Below are 20,585 nucleotides of genomic sequence, written 5' to 3'. Positions count from 1 at the left end.
ATGGCCCTAGGGCCATAGGGTGCCTATATAGAGCATGGAGGGCTACCTTGTGACCCTGGGGTTATAGGGTGCTAGCATTAGGCATAGAGGGTTTGCTAGCATAGAGGACACCCTATGGCCCTAGGACCATATAATGTATCCTACTAGCATAAAAGGCACCCTATGACCCTGAGGCCAAAGAGTACCAATTTAGGGCATAAAGGGTCTCTTCCTAGGATAAAGGGCACCTTGTGGCCCTAGGGGCACCCTATGGCCCTGGGGCCATAGGGTGTCAACATAGTCAAATGGGGTGCAAACTTAGAGCATAGAGGATTTCTTACTATCATGGAGTACACCCTGTGTCCTTGGTGCCATAGGGTGAAAACATATAGCATGGAGGGTTTCTTGCTAGCATAGAGAGCACCCTATGGCCTTGGGGCCATATGATTCCAACAAAGAGCATAAACAGTTTTTTGATAGCATAGAGGATAGCTTATTTCCCTGGGGCCATATGATACAAAAATAAAAGAGTGTTAAGAAGGGCACCTAGGCCACTAAATCACCATGGGGCCATAAGGTGGTCTTTGTGGGGAATGGTCCTAAAGGGTTCCTTGGCCATCCTATGGCCTTTGGGCCATAGGTTACCAGCATAGAGTTTAGATGGTTTCTTACTAACATAGAGCTCACCTTGTAGCCTACGGTCTTTAGATGCTAATATAGAGTTTCAATGGTTTCATACTAGGCGTAAGGGGCACCCTATGGCCCTGGGGCCATAGAGTGTCAATGTAGAGCGCAGAGGTTTCCTTTCTAGCATAGAGGGCACCCTGTGGCCTAGGAGCCATTTGATGCACCCTATGGCCCGAGGACTGTAGGTTGCGAATGTAGAGCGTAGAGGTTTTCTTTCTAGCATAGAGGGAACCTTGTGGCCTAGGGGCTACTTGGTGCTCCCCTAGAGCATACAAGGTTTCTTAGTAGCATTATAAAGGGTACCTTGTGGCCCTCAAGTCTCCATAGGGTGCCAACATCTAGCGTAGAGGGTTTTTCTTACTAGCATAGAGGACATCCTATGGCCTTGGGGCCATAGGGTTTCAATATTGAGCATAGAGGATTTATTACTAGCATAGAGGGTACCTTGTGGCCCTAGGTCCATAGGGTGCAAACAGAGAGAATAGAGGATTTCTTACTATTATAGAGGGTATCTTGTGGCCCTAGATCCATAGGGTGCAAACATAGAGCATAGAGGATTTGTTACTAGCACAGAGGGCACCCTATGGCCCAAAGGCCATAGAGTGACAACATGTAGCATAAAGGGTTTCTTACTAGCATAAGAGGCAGACCTTGTGGCCCTCGGGCCATAGGGTGCCAACATAAAGTATATATGGTTTCTTACTAGTGCTCATAGAGGGCATCTTGTGGCCCTATGACAACCCATGGCCTTAGGGCCATAGGGTGACACATAAATAAAGTACCATATGGCTTTGAAGCCATATATCTATTTATATGTTGAGACCTCCCAACAATCCTAACCCTATGGCCTTGAGGCCATAAAGAGACATATTTTGGATTATCTTAAAGTCATAGAGATATCTACAAAGAGAACCGTATGGCCTGAAGGCCATAAGAAACTTAGTCAAGGAAATCATCCAATGCAAGAAGATCATGGCAATAGAAAATGAGACTTGTGCTCTAGAGCTTAAAGGCATAAATGTTTCTCCAAGTATACTTCTAGGCGCCACCATCATGGACAAAGAACTAATGTAGCTAGATAAAGATTAGGAATATCTAGAAAATAAGGAGCATAAAAATAAATTCATTGTAGATGTGTTGTCGGTTAGTAAATTTGCTATTTGCGATTGGTTTTTTCTAAGAGTGTGACAAAAAAGAGTTATCAAAATGTAGATACTTTGGAATCTAAAATTAGGTGTTCTTTAAACTTACAGTCCTTCAACAAGATATTGCGGCTGACAAAGTTTTACTCGAGATTGTCGGTATAGAGGATGCTAATGCCATTGACCCTACTGAGAAAGATTCTATCAATCTCCATGTCAACCAAAGAGTTTCTGACGAAGATGACAAGAATCTACAAATCTTTGAAGGTCAACTGCTACAACGACTGGAGATAAATTTAAAGAGTAATCCAATGAAAGAAGACAGTGAAAGTTCTAGAACATGTGTAAGGCAAGAAGAAGAATCCAATGAAAATATTCTAGTAGCCCAAGATTTGGGAATTGGATTGCATGACACCACAATAGAAGTAGAAGGCAATGGAAGTTCCAGAACATGTGCAATGCTAGAAGGAGAATCCAACACAAATATTTTAGCACCCCAGGATTTGGAAATCGAAGTGCATGGTGAGTCAGACCTTCCATCCACCAACAAACCAATGCTGACTATAATAGTGAGCTTGTGTGGATTGTTCCTGAGGAGAGGCTGGCAAAAGTCCAAGAAAATGAAGAGCTTAAAGTTTGGACATGAGCATATTGTTCTTCGTCCAGGATGCATTGAGTTTTTAAAGGCTCTACTTAGTAGTTTCAATGTAGGGATATGGTCAGCTGCTAATGACATGCATGTTGTGGACATCATCAAGATTTTAGAAAAGGAAGCTAAAGAAAAATTTCCATTCTTTATGATATGGGGGCAAAGCCAATGTCAACCATGCGTAGAATCAAGGATCACTCGCTTAGATAATCCAGGAGTAGAAGCACTTTTCAAACCGTTGGCTATTGCATCATCAAAATTTGGGCTTGATGCAAGAAGATTTCTTCTTGTAGATGATGAACCATTAAAGGGATGTGTGAATCCTGCATTGAATTGTATTTTTCCACCATCATTTAATGTTGATGATGAGGAGGATAATATCCTCCTTGGGGAGCTGCTACCATATATCAAAGCTCTCAATCATGTTAATGACATTCGCACAGTTACAGGGTCTCATTTATATGGACAAGCACCCATTGCTCAACGTCATGAACTTTATAACCGTATACACAAGGTTGTTGCAGAGTGGGAGGAGAGAAATCTAATTTTTCTAGGAAAAACCTACTCCATGGGAAGGCTACCAGAAGTTTCTCGTCCTCTTCACGATGAGAAAGTTACAACATCTAGCACTAGTGGAATGTCCACTCGAAGTCAAGACAAGAAACTTTCAGCACGTGATCGAGAAAAAGTAAGGGTCTTAAAGAATATCAAATTATTATCAGCCTTGAAAGGTACAAAAGCAATCATGCTTACCCAAAAATTGGGATACAAGGACCCTGTGATCAAAGTACATGAAGCCAGGAATTATATAAAGCATCTAAAAATTCAGTATGATCTCAAATAGCCCTATATCAAGAAATGATGCAGCAATGTTTTGTAACATTTTGTCATTTACAAAGATCTTTATGTACTCAGAGACTTTGTTAGAGTGCTTAGGGTTTCAAGATATATGAAGATGTAAATGATTAATAGTTTTTAAAATTGTCTTTCAATACTATAAGTAACTTCTGAGTTTCATGTGCCAAATGCTCTTTTTTTTAAAAGCTTTTATAGTTGTTTGCTTTGAAATTTGAGTTCACTATGCCATCAAGGACAATCTACATGCTCATAAGGTCAAATATTGCTCTATAACCTTGGGGGAATTTCACTTTATGGTCTCAACACCCTATGACTCTAAGGCCATAGGGTCATAGTTTGGCATGTGTTCTTACATAGGACTTACTAAGTGTAACCACATATTAGCACCCTATGTTCTTAAGGTCTTTAACACACTTAAGATCTCTATTAACTTTTTTTTAAAATCATTTCAGGGCTTCTAAGAAAAAATGTTTTGCTATTAGATTATCACAAAATAGAGGAGCTCCCTTTCATATTACATCAAATATCACATTCAAACCAAGAGCAATGGTTTCATTATCTACCAACATCTTTCAAACAGGACAAAAGAACGCTTATCTTGGATTTAGAGGGTGTGCTTCTTACAACATTTGAGCTTCAATCAAGGCCAACCTGGACCAAGTACATGTGCATTGCAGAAGATAACAATGAGGTGTATGCGGTGCATCCAGATGCAGAGTATTTCTTAAGATTTTGCTTTGAGTTCTTTGAGGTTTGGATTTGGAGCTGCCATCGTTTACAAAAAGCTCAACACATAATCAAGACCTATTTTCCTACACAAAGTCACAAATTCAAGATGATTATGGATAACAAGTGCTGCCAAAATTCAAATTTCGATCGGTTACAAAACAACCTATCACAAAAATCTTTGGACCATATGGAAGCTATTTGATTATTTAGATGGGGGCAACACTATAATATTTGATGATAGTCCATATTGAGTGATGTGGAATATGCAAGGAACTTATATGATTTTTCTAAAGTTTTGAAACCAACCTACTCAATTGCTTCAAAGTTTTTTAAAAGATGAAATTGTTCCATGGTTATGTGGATGGTTGTATGCTAAAGACAAGAGAGACTATACCATAAGAAATTTTGTAATGTTCCATCCTGCTCCTGAGACTCACTATGTAATGCAATGTTATATGTCTCAAAGGACTCAAAATCTCAAAAGAAGGAGGCCACCTTAAGTGTACTAGTTAAGTATTCTAAATAGCATCTACCAAGTATTTGGCATTGTGTACTTTTCAAAATTTAAACTTGATGGAATGTTGTGGGATATCTTGAAACATCTTTAAAGTATTTTTTTAATGAAGTGCATCCTATTGTGAGGAGACTTCTCTCATTCAAGTTCTTTGGTTTCATTGTTTGATGCTTCTATGGTATTGTTAACTTTTTCTTCTTATTAATTGTCTTTATTAAGTGATCCAAACAATCAGAATGTTCTTGACATTTGGTAGTGTTACAAAACGGTGTTTTTTTATCTTGGAGATATCATACTCTTTCTAGTTAGTACTTTATTGTACATGCGATGAAGACCATCATTTTTATGCAACTGTCAAGTTGGTGGTAATCTTTATGTCTATACTTTATACTATTTTGACATAATTAATGAATACAATTTGTATTATTCACATCAAATGGTGTTTTTAAACACCTCCTTTTTTTGAGACACCATCTCTAAAACCTTTGAGTGAAGTTTTAAAGCATGTACTTAATGTAAAAAATCTTCATCTTAACATTGATTCTTTGGCACAAACTTATATTAGGAGTTTTTATATTGTAGTTTTATGTTAGGAAATAAATTCAAAGTTAGAATTATGATAGTTTATCTAAGTAAGTGCCTCATTTAACTTTGTATAGTTAAATAAAATACCAAATGGAATTATAGGTGCAATAGATGACATCTTATGGTCTTAGGGCCATATGATACTCTATATTATTGTTTAGATTTTTTAATTGTTTGTGAACATAGATCATAGAGGGTTTTTTTCCCTACCATAGAGGATATCCTATGTCTTTGAGGCCACATGGTCTCAATATTGAGCGTAGAGGATTTCTTACTAGCATAGAGGGTACCTTGTGGCCCTAGGTCCATAGGGTGCAAACACAGAGTATAGAGGATTTCTTACTAGCACAGAGGGCACTCTATGGTCTAAGGCCATATGGTGACAACATATAGAATAAAGGGTTTCTAACTATCATACGAGGCACACCTTGTGCGCCTAGGGACATAGAGTGCCAACATAGAGCATAAAAGGGTTTCTTATTGGCATAAACAACATCTTGTGGCCCTAAGACAACCTACAGCCTTAGGGACATAGAATTGGGGAGGACTGTGCAAACTCCCCCATGCAAGGAGACTTGCATGTTTTCTTTTTCTTCCAAACATGAAAAGGGGACAACATCTAAAAAATAAATATATTTCATACGATTCGTATCACTTTATATAAATTCTAACCCTTCTTACGGTTCTTTTGCGAGGTACACGACTCAAAATTGTTGCATCACAATCGTAACGCACTTGGGACAATACCAATTAAGAAACAAAAAAACTTGCTTTGACGAAAGGTAACAATCTTTCTCTCTCTTTCTCTCTCTCCATCCATTTTCTTCTCCAAGAATATATACACTTGTTGAATCTTCGAATGACACAACCATGCTTACACAAATAACAAGAATGCACAAAATAAAGCGAGATTGAATCAAAGAATTAATACAATTTAATAGCTAAGGATATATTTAGACATGTCAAAATTGAGACATCAAGATTGTGGCATTGTACAATGTAAACACAAGAAAACAAGAACATAGAAGAAAAAAGCTTGACAGAGAGAGAGAGAGAGAGAGAGAGAGAGTTTGTGCTTTGTTTTCAGCTTTCTATCTAGAGTGCTTTGTTAGCCACATTTGTATTGAATCGAAGTGAGGGTTGTCACTTGTCGATTAATAACATCAAATAATAGAACTTGTCGATTTCTTTTTCTTTTTTATGTCAAACGCGGCTAATGAAGCACTCTAGTTTTTTGTAGATCCATTAGGAGATAGAATCATTTTTGGCCTGCTCAAAGGGGAAAGGCTAAAGCGCTGCCTTCTCTTTTTGCTGAGTAAAATAGGAAAAAGGTTGAGTTGTATTTTTAAGCATTTTTTGATAGGCCAAAAATGTTGATTGGTTGAAATAAGATAATGGGCACTCATTGAAATGAAGAGTGTGTAAATCTAATGATGGACATGTCTTGAGTTTTGAAATATGAAATGGACGCTCATATATCAAGGAAAAGATTTTGGGTTGCCTTTGAAAGCATGAAAGGTTGACAGTTGACAGCCTTACATGTTAAATAATAAAGCCATAGAGGCTCCACAAATCCCAAAAGTCATCTTTTCATTTTGAGAAGTTCTTTTACCCACCTTTTCATTTTGAGAATTTTGTTCACCCCGGTTGAAACTTGAGGTAATAGACTAAAGTTGTCATTTTTGTTAGTTGAAACTTTATGAAAGTAATTTATTCTTTAGAGCTTTAATCTTTAAAGATTTTTTATTTTTATTTTTAGAGATTTTAAAGCTAAGTCTAGAACTTAAAGATGTAGAACTTTTAAAGTAAGGTCTCCAATGATCCAATGAGGGCCTAGAGTTTTTTTTACATTAGAAGGTAAAACTTTGAATTAAAGAAAGTGAAAATGTTACATGGATCCACAGGTAGGGGGAGGATCACCCCGAGACGCTAGAGTTTTAGGACTTAGAATTTTAAAGCTTTTAAAGTGGGATTTACAACTTAGAGATCTACAATTTTAAATTTGTAAAAGGGGCTCTATAGCTTAAAAATGTAGAATTTTTAAAGTGGGGTGTAGAGCATAGGGATCTGAAGCTTAGGGTGTAGAGCTTAAGGGTGCATTTTTAATTCAATTCTCTTTGCTTATGTTTTTTTTTAAAGCTTAGAGATGTAGAGATTTTAAAGTGGGATCTAGCCTCATATCAAAGCCTAAAATTGATGCCTGTTTTTTTTGTCAAGGGCTATTTTGCCTATCAAAGCAAGCACTTAAAAAAAACTCATGTCATTTGACATGCTAGAATCTCAAAATTGCCTGTCATTTTTTGTGTTTATATCTTTAAGTTAACGTTATATATGACAAATTATATAAGTTGATTGCATTACACAAAGCATATGGAAAGGGGTTTGAAAAATTGCATGTCAAAAAGAATTTTTTATCATGACAGGCATGGTTCATTATTTTATTCATATGAATCTATGCAGATTCCTCTAATAGAGGGACATACTACTACAAATAATCCTCTGGGAGCACCACCACTTAAAATGTTAACGCCGTTTCGATACAGACGACGGACTCCAACTCGTGACCTGATGAGAGCAGAAGCATTTGGCCTAAGCCAGATCGCCTCTAGCAGCTGGATGCTATGGCAACAGTTTTGCTGATATAAATTTTTTTGTAAGTCTCCGCCCCTTCATCACTACCTTCTCTGCGCCACCTGGAGTGCCCCCCGCTGCGCGTTTCCTGCACGCTGGTCTGCATCTCTCATGTCGATCCTATCATCCCAAGTGTCACCTTGCTCGCATGATGCACCCTTCATTTTTGTTTTCTCACACTGCCAATGCAGAATCGGAGTTGATTCTCCACTTTCTTTCTTTTTTTGAAATCGTTTTTAGAAAAATGTTGACCTCGCTGTTAGGGTGGACCGTGGATTTGCACAACTCGCCATGTCAGCAAACTCTGCCCATGAACAAATTTGCTGATGAGTGTGGCGAGGATTTAGTCGTGAGGACAGAACTGTGAAGTTTCAACGCAGCGGTGCGACTGGGTTGCTACAGAGCTTGCTCGACGGAATGGATGCTGGAGCCTTTCTACGATTGGGACGCAGGGCAAGATTAGCAGCTGGATTGAGAGCGTGCCCTTGATGGAACGTGATCCCCTCTGTGTTTCCCTGCAGGAGCTCTCCTCTTCCATTCAAGATGTCGCCAGTAGCCCCTCCAATTTCGCCCTGCATCGCTCCTATGCTCTCGCCATTGACCATATCACCCAACAACTCCGCTGCAGTCCTCGAGGAGCTCTCCTCTTCCATTCAAGGTGTCGCCAGTAGCCCCTCCAATTTTGTCCTGCATCGCACCCAATGCTACTGCCTTGCTCGCTCCTATGCCCTCGCCGTTGACCATGTCACCCAACAACTCCGCTGTGATGGGAGCGTTGTCCTCGATCTCCAACCTTGCCTCTCCGAGCTCCACCATGCGATGATCCAAGGTCACAAATTCTTGCAGGACTGCTCCTTTCAAGACGGGTGGGTCAGAAAGGCGCTGATACTGGCCTTCACTAGTGAAGTGCAAGATGTCTGCCTTCATGACCTGGTATGGTGCCTTTGTGTCATACGCCAAGCTATGTTCCAGAAATCTGTTGCAAATTTTGCTGAATCGGAGGCTGAAGTTTTTAGCTTGTTGAATGCTATCTGGGCTGACGCATCTCAGGAGGATGATTGTTTGCAATTGATCAATGCCCTGAAGCATGATATTACTGATTGGGAACATCAGCTCTCACAAGAAGACCTGCCTACAAATTTGCAGGAAGAAGTGATGGCACAGTGTTACTTGGCGAGATACTTGCTTCAAAAATTGGAAAATGAAAGTATTGTGGGTGCATCAAATGATAGTTTATTAGAGTGCTTGTGGGTAGATCCTCTTCAGTTCACAATCAAGCAGTCAATTGGGCATGGTGCTTTTGCCACAGTACACGAGGTTGAATGGTTTGGCCAAAGGTTTGCACAGAAAGAGTTTTTTGGCGTGGATGAGAGCTTTCTTGGGAAGGAAGCAGCAGTTCAAGCCAGCTTGAGGTATCCAAATGTGCTTCAATTAATCTGTTGCGCTTCAAATCGTTCCATGAAAAAATGTAGCCTAGTAACAGAGTTGATGGACATGGATCTGAAGTGTGCAATAGATAAGCATTGCACAGTCGGCTATCCTCCATTCTCCCTTCCTATAGCTGTAGATCTTATGCTTCAAATTGCCAAGGGGATAGAGTATCTTCATGGCTTGCACATCATGCACCGTGATTTGAAGTCTAAAAATTTGCTAGTTTGCAAGCAGGTTTCAGGTGATAGCACTCAAGGAGGTTGCCGCATGCGAGTAAAGGTTGCAGACTTTGGGACGTCTAAAGCAAAGTACACAAGTTCGAAGTACACAACCTTGCATACTGGTACAACCTATTGGAGAGCTCCTGAAGTTTTTAAAGCTGAAGCCAAGAGAGACTTTGAGAGAAAATACACAAAGAAAGCAGATGTTTACAGTTTTGCCATGGTGTGCTATGAAATACTCACCGGGAAGGTTCCATTTGATGATGGTGGCAAGCTTAAAGATCTTCATAAGAGATTATTGAGAGGGGAAAGACCAATTTTACCAAGCAGTTGCCCCCCATATCTAGCAAGCTACGTTGAAAGATGTTGGCATACCAATCCAGAAAAGAGGCCTTCTTTTGCACAGATTTCACGAACATTACGACATTTAAAGGGCATTCTTCTCAAAAGTGCAAGTCCATCATGTTCTCTTATGGAAGACAAATTCGAACAAACACTAGCTGGGTCTGATTGGGTTTTTGCAGCAAAAAATGGGTTCACTACGAAGTCCATGACTATCACAATTGAAATGTCCTGGTACAACGAATTGGAAAGCAAATTGAGAGAGCGAATTGAAGCAGCTGCCAAAATCAAACAATGTGTGACCTATCATCAGATTAGACGCTCTTTTTAAAAATGATTATTCTTTTTGTGTTTTTATGGATCAAATTTGACAAGTTATAATGCAGTGATCAAATTTTGCAGTTAGGTTCACAGATCTTGTTTCAAAAGTACTTGGTCGCTTTAGGGGCAGCTCTGATAAAGGTCTGAAGCAAGAAGAGTACGTGATGATTCCTGATTCAGGTAGAGATGAGGCTCTTTTTTAAAAACATTTTCCTCAAAATTTTTCTCAAGGATGGGATTTGGAATGGCTCTTTTGTTTTGATGGATCAGTGAAATGTTGCCCACTCCGGATATTTCCTTATGAAGAGCTTCACCAGGCCACAGATGGCTTCAGCACCAATAACAGAATTGAATGTGGCCGTGTTTTCAAAGGTACACTAGTGGATGGTCAAGTTGTGGCGGTCAAAGACTTCACAGACCTAAGTATGTCAGAATTCTTGACAGAGCTAGAGGTATCAGGCAGTGGACGCCATCCAAACCTTGTGCCCAATCTTGGATTTTGCTATGAAGAAGGCAACTTTCTGCTGGTCCACAAGTTCATGCCAGGGGGGGCCCTCTCAAATTACTTGAGGCCGGATGGAGTCACCCAGCTTACTTGGGCACAGAAGTACAAAATTGTCTGTGGACTTACCTCAGCTTTAAGTTTCCTTCACAATGACTGCTCACCACCGGTTGTGCATAGGGATGTGAAACCTAGCAACATTTTCCTAGACGATAATCAGGAAGCGTGTCTGACAGATTTTGGGATTGCCAGACCACTTTTTGGTGGTGAAGCTGATGTGACAGCTATTATGGGAAGTTTTGGGTATGTAGCACCGGAGTACGTTACAAGTGGCACGTTAGCATTGGAAGCAGATGTGTACAGCTTTGGAGTTGTGGTGCTGGAGCTGCTATGTGGAAGAAGGGTCATTGATCGTAATGAAGAGATTCCTTATATTGTTGAGTATGCTTGGAGACTCCACCAGCAGGAGAGACTCTTGGATGCAACTCGTGAGAATATTGGCAGGGAGGGCCATCACTACGATGAAGAAGAGTTGCGTTGCTTGCTTCATCTAGGATTGGCCTGCACGAGCCACCCAGAAGATCGTCCTGCCATGCGCAGAGTTGTTCAGGTCATGTCAAAGGAAGTGGAGGCACCAATTCCACCTCATTTTTGGAGAATATGGGACAAGGTTGCAACTTTGGCTTTTAACATTTGAGTAGTCAATACCATAGAATTAGTCACCGATTTCCTGGTTTGTTTTGAAGGTGCAGGAGGAAGAAACAGCCTCAACTTCAGAAGAGTAGTCAATGGAGTCTTCACTGAGGGTATGCGAGATTACCGCCTCTTGGAAGTGCAAACTGGAAACGCTCCTTCATTGTTCCAATTGGTTTTGTTTTTTCCCGAAGAAAGAAGAAGAAACAATAAGATTCTGTGGACTTGCAGGGTACATAATACCTAAAGCTGATCATTTTGATAGTAGGTACATATATGTTAATCAAAGTAGCTTTACTTGGCAATGCATTATAAAATCTGCCAATTTGTATCATAGAGGTCAATGCCATGAGTTCTTGTTAGCATTAAATGTGTGCGAGAATCTATGTTAGAAAGTTTGTGTGTGTGTGTGTGTGTGTGAGAGAGAGAGAGAGAGAGAGAGAGAGAGAGAGAGAGAGAGAGAAAGAGAAAGAGATAGATTTTATTATCGTCCTTAGAGGTCAAATATGACCTATGGGACCAAAGATCCACGTGATGTACTGTGATGTATTATGTATGGGGTTTATAAGTGATTCTCGATGCAGGATCGTGGTGATGAGAGTTGCAAACAATGGAGAGCCCACATTGTGACTGGGAGAGGATAGTGTGCAAGTCTTAAGTCATAGCGGCTGAAAATGTGAGGGCGGATGTGAGCAAAACCTAAGCACTCTAGTAGTGTGTGGTACTCAAGACTCTCGAACTTGCAATGAGCATAATAAAGATTTCACAGACGCAAGTATGTCGGAATTCTCGACAGAGCTAGAGGTATCAGGCAGTGGACGTCATCCAAACCTTGTGCCCAATCTTGGATTTTACTATGAAGAAGGCAACCTTCTGCTGGTCCGCAAGTTCATGCCAGGGGGGGCCCTCTCAAATTACTTCAGGTGGGACGGAGACACAAAAGTACAACATTGTGCATGGACTTGCCTCAGCTTTAAGTTTCCTTCGAAATGAGTGCTCACCACCGGTCTTGCATAGGGGTGTGAAACCCAGCAACATTTTGCTAGATGATAATCAGGAAGCATGTCTGACAGATTTTTGTCTTGCCAGACCACTTTTTGGTGGTGAAACTGATGAGACAGTTATTGCGGGAAGTTTTGGGTATATAGCACCGGAGTACGTTACAAGTGGCAAGTTAGCATTGGAAGCAGATGTGTACAGCTTTGGAGTTGTGGTGCTGGAGCTGCTATTGGGAAGAAGGGACATTGAGCATTCTTGGAGACTCCAGCAGCAGGAGAGACTCTTGGATGCAACTCGTGAGAATATTGGCAGGGAGGGCCATCACTACGATGAAGAAGAGTTGTGCCGCTTGCTTCATCTAGGATTGACCTGCACGAGCGACGCAGAAGATCGTCCTACCATGCGCAGAGTTGTTCAGGTAGTGTCAAAGGAAGCGGAGGCACCAATTCGAGTGCATCTACCTCATCATGTGAGACTACGGGTAAAGGTTGCAACTTGGCTTTTAACATTTGAGCAGTGAATACCATAGAATTAGTCACTGATTTCCTGGTTTGTTGTGAAGCTTGAAGATTAAACAGCCTCAACTTCAGAAGAGCTTAACGAAGGATACGTTTCTGAGTGGCAACGGAGTCTGTATGAGTCATTTCTCAGAGCAATGTCAAGCGTTTGCTTGCTGATATAGACTCATCATCATTTTTGTCTAACCAGGGTTTAAGTGTTGATGATGACAAGTGTTGATGCAAACTGGAAACGCTCCGTATGTGTTGTCCGCTTGGTTTTGTTTCTTTCAGAATAAGGTTTTGTGGGCTAGCAGAGCTGAGCATTTTGATAGTAGCATTACTTGGCAATGCATTATGAAATCTGCCAAATTTGTATCATAGAGATCAATAACAAGCCATATGTTTGTAATATGCCATGGGTTCTTGTTAGCATTAAATATGTGCACGCAAATCTATGTTAGAAAGTTTGTGTGTGTGTGTGTGAGTGTGTGTGTGTGTGTGTGTGAGAGAGAGAGAGAGAGAGAGAGAGAGAGAGAGAGAGATAGAGATTGAGATTCTATTATCATCCTCGGAGGTCAAATATGACCCTATGGGACCAATGATGATGATGTACGGTGTATGGGGCTTATAAATGATCTCAATGCTCCAAGATTGTGGTGATGAGAGTCGCAATGGAGAGCCCACACTATGGTTGGGAGAGGAAAGTGTGTAGGTCTTAAGTCATGGCGCCTAAAAATGCGAGAAAAACAAGTTCGGATATTAGCAAAAGTTGAGCACTCTAGTAGTTTTGTGGTACTCAAAACCCTCAAACTTCTAGTGAGCATAATGTGCAAAGTCGATTTTCCTCTTCTCAATCACCCGAGCATCTATCACGCATTGAAGGGAGTGGGAGCTGAGTCGAATGTCTACAATAGCTAGATAGGCTCAAGCATATATGGGTGAGTATAATCTCCTCTTTCTGCAAAGAACATAGTTTTGTAGTTGGGGTAATATGGGTGGTTTAATGTATGAAGCGTGACCCACAGGATTTCTCCCAAGCCATAATACATTGGTTCGTTCACTTGTGAGTATTGAAGCATCATGTAGCAATTGTAATGTATCCCATCTTTCAAACCACTTTTTTATGTCTTGCATCCATCCCGTGCTCAAGATCTTGCTCTTATGCGTCTTTTGAGTGCTTGCTTCCCGTATGCTTCCCATGCAATTGTGGTTTTGCTACATTGTTATCATGTACTCCACATGCCTCTTCATGACCATAAACTCAATCGGAAGAGATCCTAACTCAAATATATAGTGTTTGTGTTTTAACTTAAGAAAGTTTGTAAGAAAACGCTTTGGACATTTGACATCCCCACATTACACATATTCTCAAATGCATAGTATGCTCTCTTTCCAACATCCAAACAACGCATAACACATTCATGCCACTTGTCTTGTTTAACCTCAATAGTGTTTTCAATTTTTTTTGAAAGTCCTCTTTTCATGCACAATCGACATATCACCTTCTCATAGCAAGCAGAAACTCACTTGGCACTTCAAGTTCTTTGATTCTTCTCCACAAATTGTTATCTGGAATCATATCAAAGGATTTTTTGAAGTCCACAAAGCAACAATACATTTGCTTGCTTTTGAACATTGTTGAATTTAAACCAATTCATACTTGTGGCTTCCAATGTTGTTGATATATGAAACCTGCTAAAAAAAAAGAGGAGATTAATAAATAATCTTTCTAATTTCAAAAGAAAAAGAAAATTGCTTTAATAAGTCATTTGTAGAAAAAATACACTAACCACACACACTTTATAATAATTGGCACTTATCGAGAGATCCTTTGTCAACATTGAAAATATATGACCCTTGATAAGCTTTGCATTCCTTTGCATTGGCACCATGTAAAGAAGATCTCTACTCTATAGTAATCTTTTGGTAGCTATGAGCAAACACACTCCTACTAGAAATTACCTGCATAGCACATAATTCGCAGAGAGAGAGAGAGAGAGAGAGAGAGAGAGAGAGAGAGAGAGAGAGAGAGAGAGAGAGTTGCAGCAACTGTGGAAAGAGATCTCAAAAGTGATAGGGAGCTAAAGTAGAGAAGTTCATGATGTACATCAAGAAAGAGGTTACAAAACTCGATAGAAAGATGCAAACTTGAGAAGGGAGAAAAAGTGGGATAAGGAATCTTGTTCAAGAAAGAGATGTTGGAGCTATGAAAAAAAGGTTTCACTTTTCCGAGAGAGAGAGAGAGAGAGAGAGAGAGAGAGAGAGAGAGTTGGAAACTTTTAGAGAGGAAGAAAGAAGGAGCGAGAAGACAGAGGGGATAGAAGAGAAAAAATATTAATATTTGAAAATTAAAAAAGTACTTTTGGGGAGGAGAGTAACTCCGACCAAATCTAGTACAATATATACATGCTTTTTAAGCAAAAAATAAAATTATTTTTATACAGGCATGTTTAAACTATCTACCCCACCATTTTAGCTTTTGATCAAAGCTTGATTAAGTTTTAAATATTTTCTTAAACTACCAAATAAATAGGCCCTCTTATACCCTATTCTCTTCCTAATGATTGACCTTTTGAAAGGCCTTATACCCTTATGTCAAAGGTTGTTTGATATTACCTTATATTTTTCTTTTGGTTTTTGTAATTTGCTTCATTTTCTAATTGTGCTTTTTATATTTATATGCAAATACTTTTGTTTTTCACTTATTTTCTTTTAAGATTATCTTTTAAAAATGTTCATTTTGCCTTCATTTCATTTCTCTCTTCTCGTAATATGCTCGTCTTTTGCTCATTCTTTTTTGTGTTTTTTTTGTTTAGTCAAAATATAATTGTATATCTTCACATTTGGATCTTGTTCTTAAAAGGCCACCATGAATTTGTTTAGGACTACTTCTATGGGTAATTATGTGTCCTTTTAATCTAAAAATTTCAAGGTTGTAGGGATGAAAAGCTATGATATTTCACTTAAAATCACGACCATTTGGATGTTAATATCACTCACCACAAAATATCTACATTCCTTTGAGTGTCAACTCTTAAATTTCTTAATTGAAGGCACGACCAATTGAATATGACTCACTAAAATATAATTATTTCCAATTCTCACATACCTATGAGTCACAACCCTATAAGATAACTCATCCCATTCAAGAAGATGGTATCTCCTATTGCACTTGAAAATTTACTACACTCAAGAATACAAACTACCAAATGGTGTTTAAACTTTTAACGTTGCAATTAACAATTTTACTTGTAACCTTAAGTATGTGAGCATACACATAAACCTAATTTTTTTAAAAGATCGAATTCTCTTTTAAGGCTCATAATAAAATGAGAAACAAATGTCGGTTGTACATAGAGAGAGCCTACTCTTAGGAGTCTTGGTGATCCCTCTTTGTAGGAGATCAATTTTTTGCCACATACTCTCCAAGTAGACTAACAAGAATACACAGCAGCAAAACCATAGGAAAAAACCCACAAATACCAACGACCCTCCCCTTAGAGTTTAGACTATGACTAGTGACTAGACACTTCAATCCAGGAGCAAAAAGGATTCCCTCAAATCATGATACAACTAGAACATTCTCAATTCAGGAGACAAAATTAAGGACCTCCCTCTGATCAATCTTATCCAAGCTATCTCAAACATGGCTCCATTGCACGCAAACAAGGAAAAATATGTCTAGAGAAAATTCTCATAATCATAATCAACATGGTTTTTGTTACCGACTTCTGCTACTTCTCCCCTTTTGGTACATGAACTGATGGTTTAAATTGACGGGTCTAAAATGGGAGATTGCCCTGGAACTTTGTAAAGATCAATTACAAACTAGACTCCATATATCTAGGGAGGCAATCAAGGATGGGATGATGTGCTTCCACTGTAGTCTCGAAGCGTCTCTAGAATCTTGGGCCATGAACAACTGATAGAGGCCTCTTTTAGCTGAGCTAAAAAAGCAGGTCCCTAACACCTAATCAGGCGTCTAAAACGAATCCAAGACTAGTTGCTATGACTGATGCCATCTGGCTTTGTAGACTAGCCCTCATCTCTTTGCGCTCATCATCATACTAAAAGTTTTGAAGAGCAATGGTATGTTTCTGTCTCTAAGCCTCAAGAATGTGGGAAAGCAAGAGTTACAAAAGTATTTACAACCTGACACGACCACTCTAGAGGTACGAGGATGTTTGTCACATAGAAAGACTTCTGCCATGTACACTCCATCAGTCTAGTGAATCAATAACAAGGCAACCTGTGTTTACGACTTGTGGACTCCAAGGATTATGGAAAGTTGAGTGTGAATGATAGATATGAGTGATCGGCCAACTACTCCAATTAGTCTAGGTGATATCTCAAAGTCACCAACCTGTGTAATCAACTCAAGAAGGGCCAAGATCTAATCCAACCCATCCTCATGTCAGAATGGAGCAAGTAATCCCCCTAGGCTCTGACCATCTATTGAACCATTAAGAATGGAAAATCCATGTGCTGCTCCCATCTTCAATATACGAATACCATAGTCTTTCACCTCTCTTAAATCCTATGAACCTCTCATAACGCCCAAATCATGAGGATCAATCCTATGCAATAGCTCTTGCTAAGTATCATATAAAGGTCCCTATAAATGGTTGCCAATTCTTGCGTTTAGGTCACCTAGGAGTATCACATCCATCTCTCGAGAACATCTAGACAGCGTCATCCATAGTTGTATTGGTGATTGTGTCTTCTAAGGAGCATAATGAGATGGGATGATTGGAAAGTAACAAATGGAAATGTAGACTGTTCTACGACTCTCAATTTGTATCTGAACTCACATATATCATATTTGGTCATCTCTATGCACAGTATGATGCAACCCCTTGCATAAAACTGCTTCTCATACGAAGCCTCTATACCCAAGGTTGGTCATATCTCGTACCTGCAAATTGACTCTCTTCTATGAAGCTGGTACTCGAGGCAAGAACCCATTTATGGCTGATGCATCTTTGTACAGAAAGTGATATCTATCTCTCTAAAGGTGTCCTAAAAAATACCCGCATCTAGTGTAAATGTTCCATTACAATCCCATATAGCTAACTCACCGTCATTTCAAAGGTCTCGTGGCATAATTTGGAGCTCTACTCACGGATAATGACTTCTCCTCCTCCTCAATAAAAAAAAGTCTTCTATAACCATTTTGGCACCAACAAGATAACAATCCCTTAGCAACAAGTAACTAAGACACAAAGCACTTTCCACATCAAGTACATCAATAGGTAGATTTGTGACATTTTTGAAAACCCTCATGGGCCATACATTTGCCTCATTAGAACTTACATTCAAGTTTCCACCATTAAAAAGAGGCTTGACAGCCTTATCATCCATTTTTTTGTGCTAACTTTGTGGTACCAAAGCATAAGATAAACAACCAAAAAAGTACGCACGATCAATAGATGGCTTCTTATCATATCATGCTTTATAAGGAATCATAGACTGCAAGTCTTTGGTAGGACACCTGTTAAATACATAAGTAGCACAAAGATGGCCTCAAGCCAAAACAAATGTGGTAAAACTTAACACAACATTTGAAAGGAATACATGAGCTTCCACCTTCACGGCAGCCATTTTCTGATTCTGAAGAGAATGAACAACTTCTAAATTGAAGCAAACACACCATTTTGATAAAGGGAAACCCTAATTCACTCCCTCACAAGTTCAAATACAAGATTGCAAAGAGGCAGGACTGCACATAGATTGAGCAACCATGAAGGAAATTGAACAGAAGGGGAAATTGCAGTTTTTTTCACTTAAAAGCATCCCTCTCTCTTTCCCCATGGAAATATCACAATTGTTGGGCCACTTTGGACCAAAACTGGGCCATTTTCAGCTCATTTTTTCACCCCAAAAAGACCATTTTTTATGTGAAAATTTCCAAACGGAGTCACAAAGATCCCTAGCTTTGTGGGATCACTTTCATAAGCATAAAAAGAATTGATATACATTAGCTTTCATTAATAGTCCATTTTGAGTCACTTTCCATTTTGGGTCGCTCGTCGAATGCTATTTTTAGAAATTTTAGCCCGTATAGAATTTGTAGGTGATGTATGTACACTGTGACTATCCAAACACACTTGCCATATTCTAAACCATGCTATGCAGATTCTAAAATCATTTAGCATAAACAACACCGCACCCAGGGATCCAACCCCGGTAAGATATATTCATGTAATGTTGCCTTGCAGCACCGCTTCCATGTTAAAAAAGAAAAAGACTTAAGGGACGCAAGTTAAGCTTCTTTGAATCCTATGTGTTTATTGATCAGTGATCATGGCTTGATAACAAGCTAGCTCAATGCTAAATGTATGTCAACTGCAGCTTTAAAGGGCCAAAGACTATCTTGTTGATTCTAAAAATGGAGATGTTTAAAGCTATCAGAATTGGAAGTTTATGGACTAGAACAACAATACTCAAAGTGCTCTATAAGCCTATCTTTACAGCAGGTCAGTTGGAAGTACGGTGAGGAAGTTATGGCAGTCTAAAGTTGGGATTGATTGCAGATATGTACCAGATTGGGTAGTTGGTTGCTGATGAAGAGTCAAATATGGTAAGAATTCATGGGCCTAAAGTGTTCATCTTATGGAGAGCATCGGTCCTTTCAGATCAAAAATCGACGTTTCTGGTTGCTAAGATATTGCAAGTTAAAGTTTCATCGGCGACCAGTTTTGTACCAGTTTGGTTGCCTCGACATGTGTGCCATATGGGAGTTTTTGGGCTTCGACCAAGTTCTGGAATATGGTGCATTTAATAGATCAATAAGTGTTCAAGGAGAATCTTGTCCAGAATGTCATCTCTTGCAGTGCATTGATAACAGGGTATACTGGTGAACGTATGCTCAGCACTACCGTGGTCGAGATGTATACCTATGTTGTGTTTGGCAATGCCTTAGCCGATATGTATGCCGAATGTGATGCTATTTGGAGAGCGTAATAAGTAGTTAAGGGTCTTTTTGATTACAGTAATGTGCGGCATAGCTGTGGTGAATAAGCTTCAAGCTGGTTCCACCCAATGCAATCACCTATACTTGCATGTTGAGGACATGTGGCACCATCCTAGACATTGAAATGGGCAACGAAATTTGTGACGCTATTGTCAGACAAGGGCTGCTAAAAAAAGGCTTTAGTCAACATTGGCCGCCCACTACCAAATGCAATTGGCCGCCCATGACCTCAAGGCCAATGGCCGCCCGAGGGGGTGGGGGTAATGTGTGTGAAGGGGGAAAAGAAAAGGGGAATGGAGGCGTGGACTAGTGAGCAGGAGGTGTAGGGGAGAGAGAATGCACTCGCGGCTGGCCGTTGAAGGGATCGAATGCCGTTGGGCATGAAGCAAAAGTCGAAGAGCAGGTCGAGATGCCCCTGTTCTGTCCTATTCGTAGAGGATTTTGTGCTCCTCTCAACTCGCCATGCCACGCCATCATTCCCGCTTCCCACGGCCCTAGCAACGATGACGTCGTCATTGCTTAGGGGGGACTATTTTTAAGAGGGGGGTTTTTTAGCAAAAAGAAACGAGAGGAGGAGAAAAAACCGGTCGTTTTGCAAAGCATGAAACATGAAGGAGAAGGTGGAAGTGAGGCTTGGTGGTAAGGGAAGAAGGGGGTTGAGCACGAAGGTATCTCCCTTGCTCTATCTCCTTCCCTCTCAACTATCCTCTCTCTTTCTCTCAAGTAAGCAAGAGGAGATGAAGGAAGTGAAGGGCAAAGGAGAACTTTGACGGAATTTGAAGGAAGAAAAGAGAGCAGGAGGAGGAGAGTTCTTGAGAGCGGCAGTTAA

General features: G+C 39.9%; 2 protein-coding genes across 7 annotated transcripts; both read left to right on the top strand.

Annotated features, from left to right (window-relative positions):
- Nucleotides 1–8,095: 8,095 nt before the first annotated feature.
- LOC147449508 (uncharacterized) lies at nt 8,096–12,006 on the top strand. 5 transcript variants are annotated; one of them, XR_015189439.1, is made up of 5 exons: nt 8,096–10,064; nt 10,171–10,269; nt 10,360–11,261; nt 11,344–11,516; nt 11,869–12,006. XR_015189439.1 is itself a non-coding variant. In XM_086521948.1 (5 exons), the coding sequence occupies exons 1-4, from the start codon at nt 8,318–8,320 to the stop codon at nt 11,374–11,376; spliced, it is 2,781 nt and encodes a 926-aa protein (XP_086378074.1). In that variant the 5' UTR covers nt 8,096–8,317; the 3' UTR covers nt 11,377–11,397; nt 11,869–12,002. The 5 variants fall into 5 exon arrangements, 4 of the variants coding, with proteins under 4 accessions (XP_086378074.1, XP_086378073.1, XP_086378075.1 ...); XM_086521948.1 differs by having other exon boundaries at nt 11,344–11,397; nt 11,869–12,002; XM_086521947.1 differs by having other exon boundaries at nt 11,338–11,397; nt 11,869–12,002.
- A 36-nt stretch (nt 12,007–12,042) lies between these two features.
- Nucleotides 12,043–13,236, top strand: LOC147449507 (putative L-type lectin-domain containing receptor kinase S.7). 2 transcript variants are annotated; one of them, XM_086521950.1, is made up of 2 exons: nt 12,043–12,764; nt 12,853–13,236. In XM_086521950.1, the coding sequence occupies exons 1-2, from the start codon at nt 12,141–12,143 to the stop codon at nt 12,958–12,960; spliced, it is 732 nt and encodes a 243-aa protein (XP_086378076.1). In that variant the 5' UTR covers nt 12,043–12,140; the 3' UTR covers nt 12,961–13,236. The 2 variants fall into 2 exon arrangements, with proteins under 2 accessions (XP_086378076.1, XP_086378077.1); XM_086521951.1 differs by having other exon boundaries at nt 12,846–13,234.
- The last annotated feature ends 7,349 nt before the right edge of the window (nt 13,237–20,585 follow it).

Source organism: Adiantum capillus-veneris, chromosome 10, assembly GCF_014529385.1.
Source record: "Adiantum capillus-veneris isolate H3 chromosome 10, ASM1452938v2, whole genome shotgun sequence".
Lineage (NCBI taxonomy): Eukaryota > Viridiplantae > Streptophyta > Polypodiopsida > Polypodiales > Pteridaceae > Adiantum > Adiantum capillus-veneris.
This window is presented reverse-complemented; position numbering and strand designations above follow the sequence as displayed.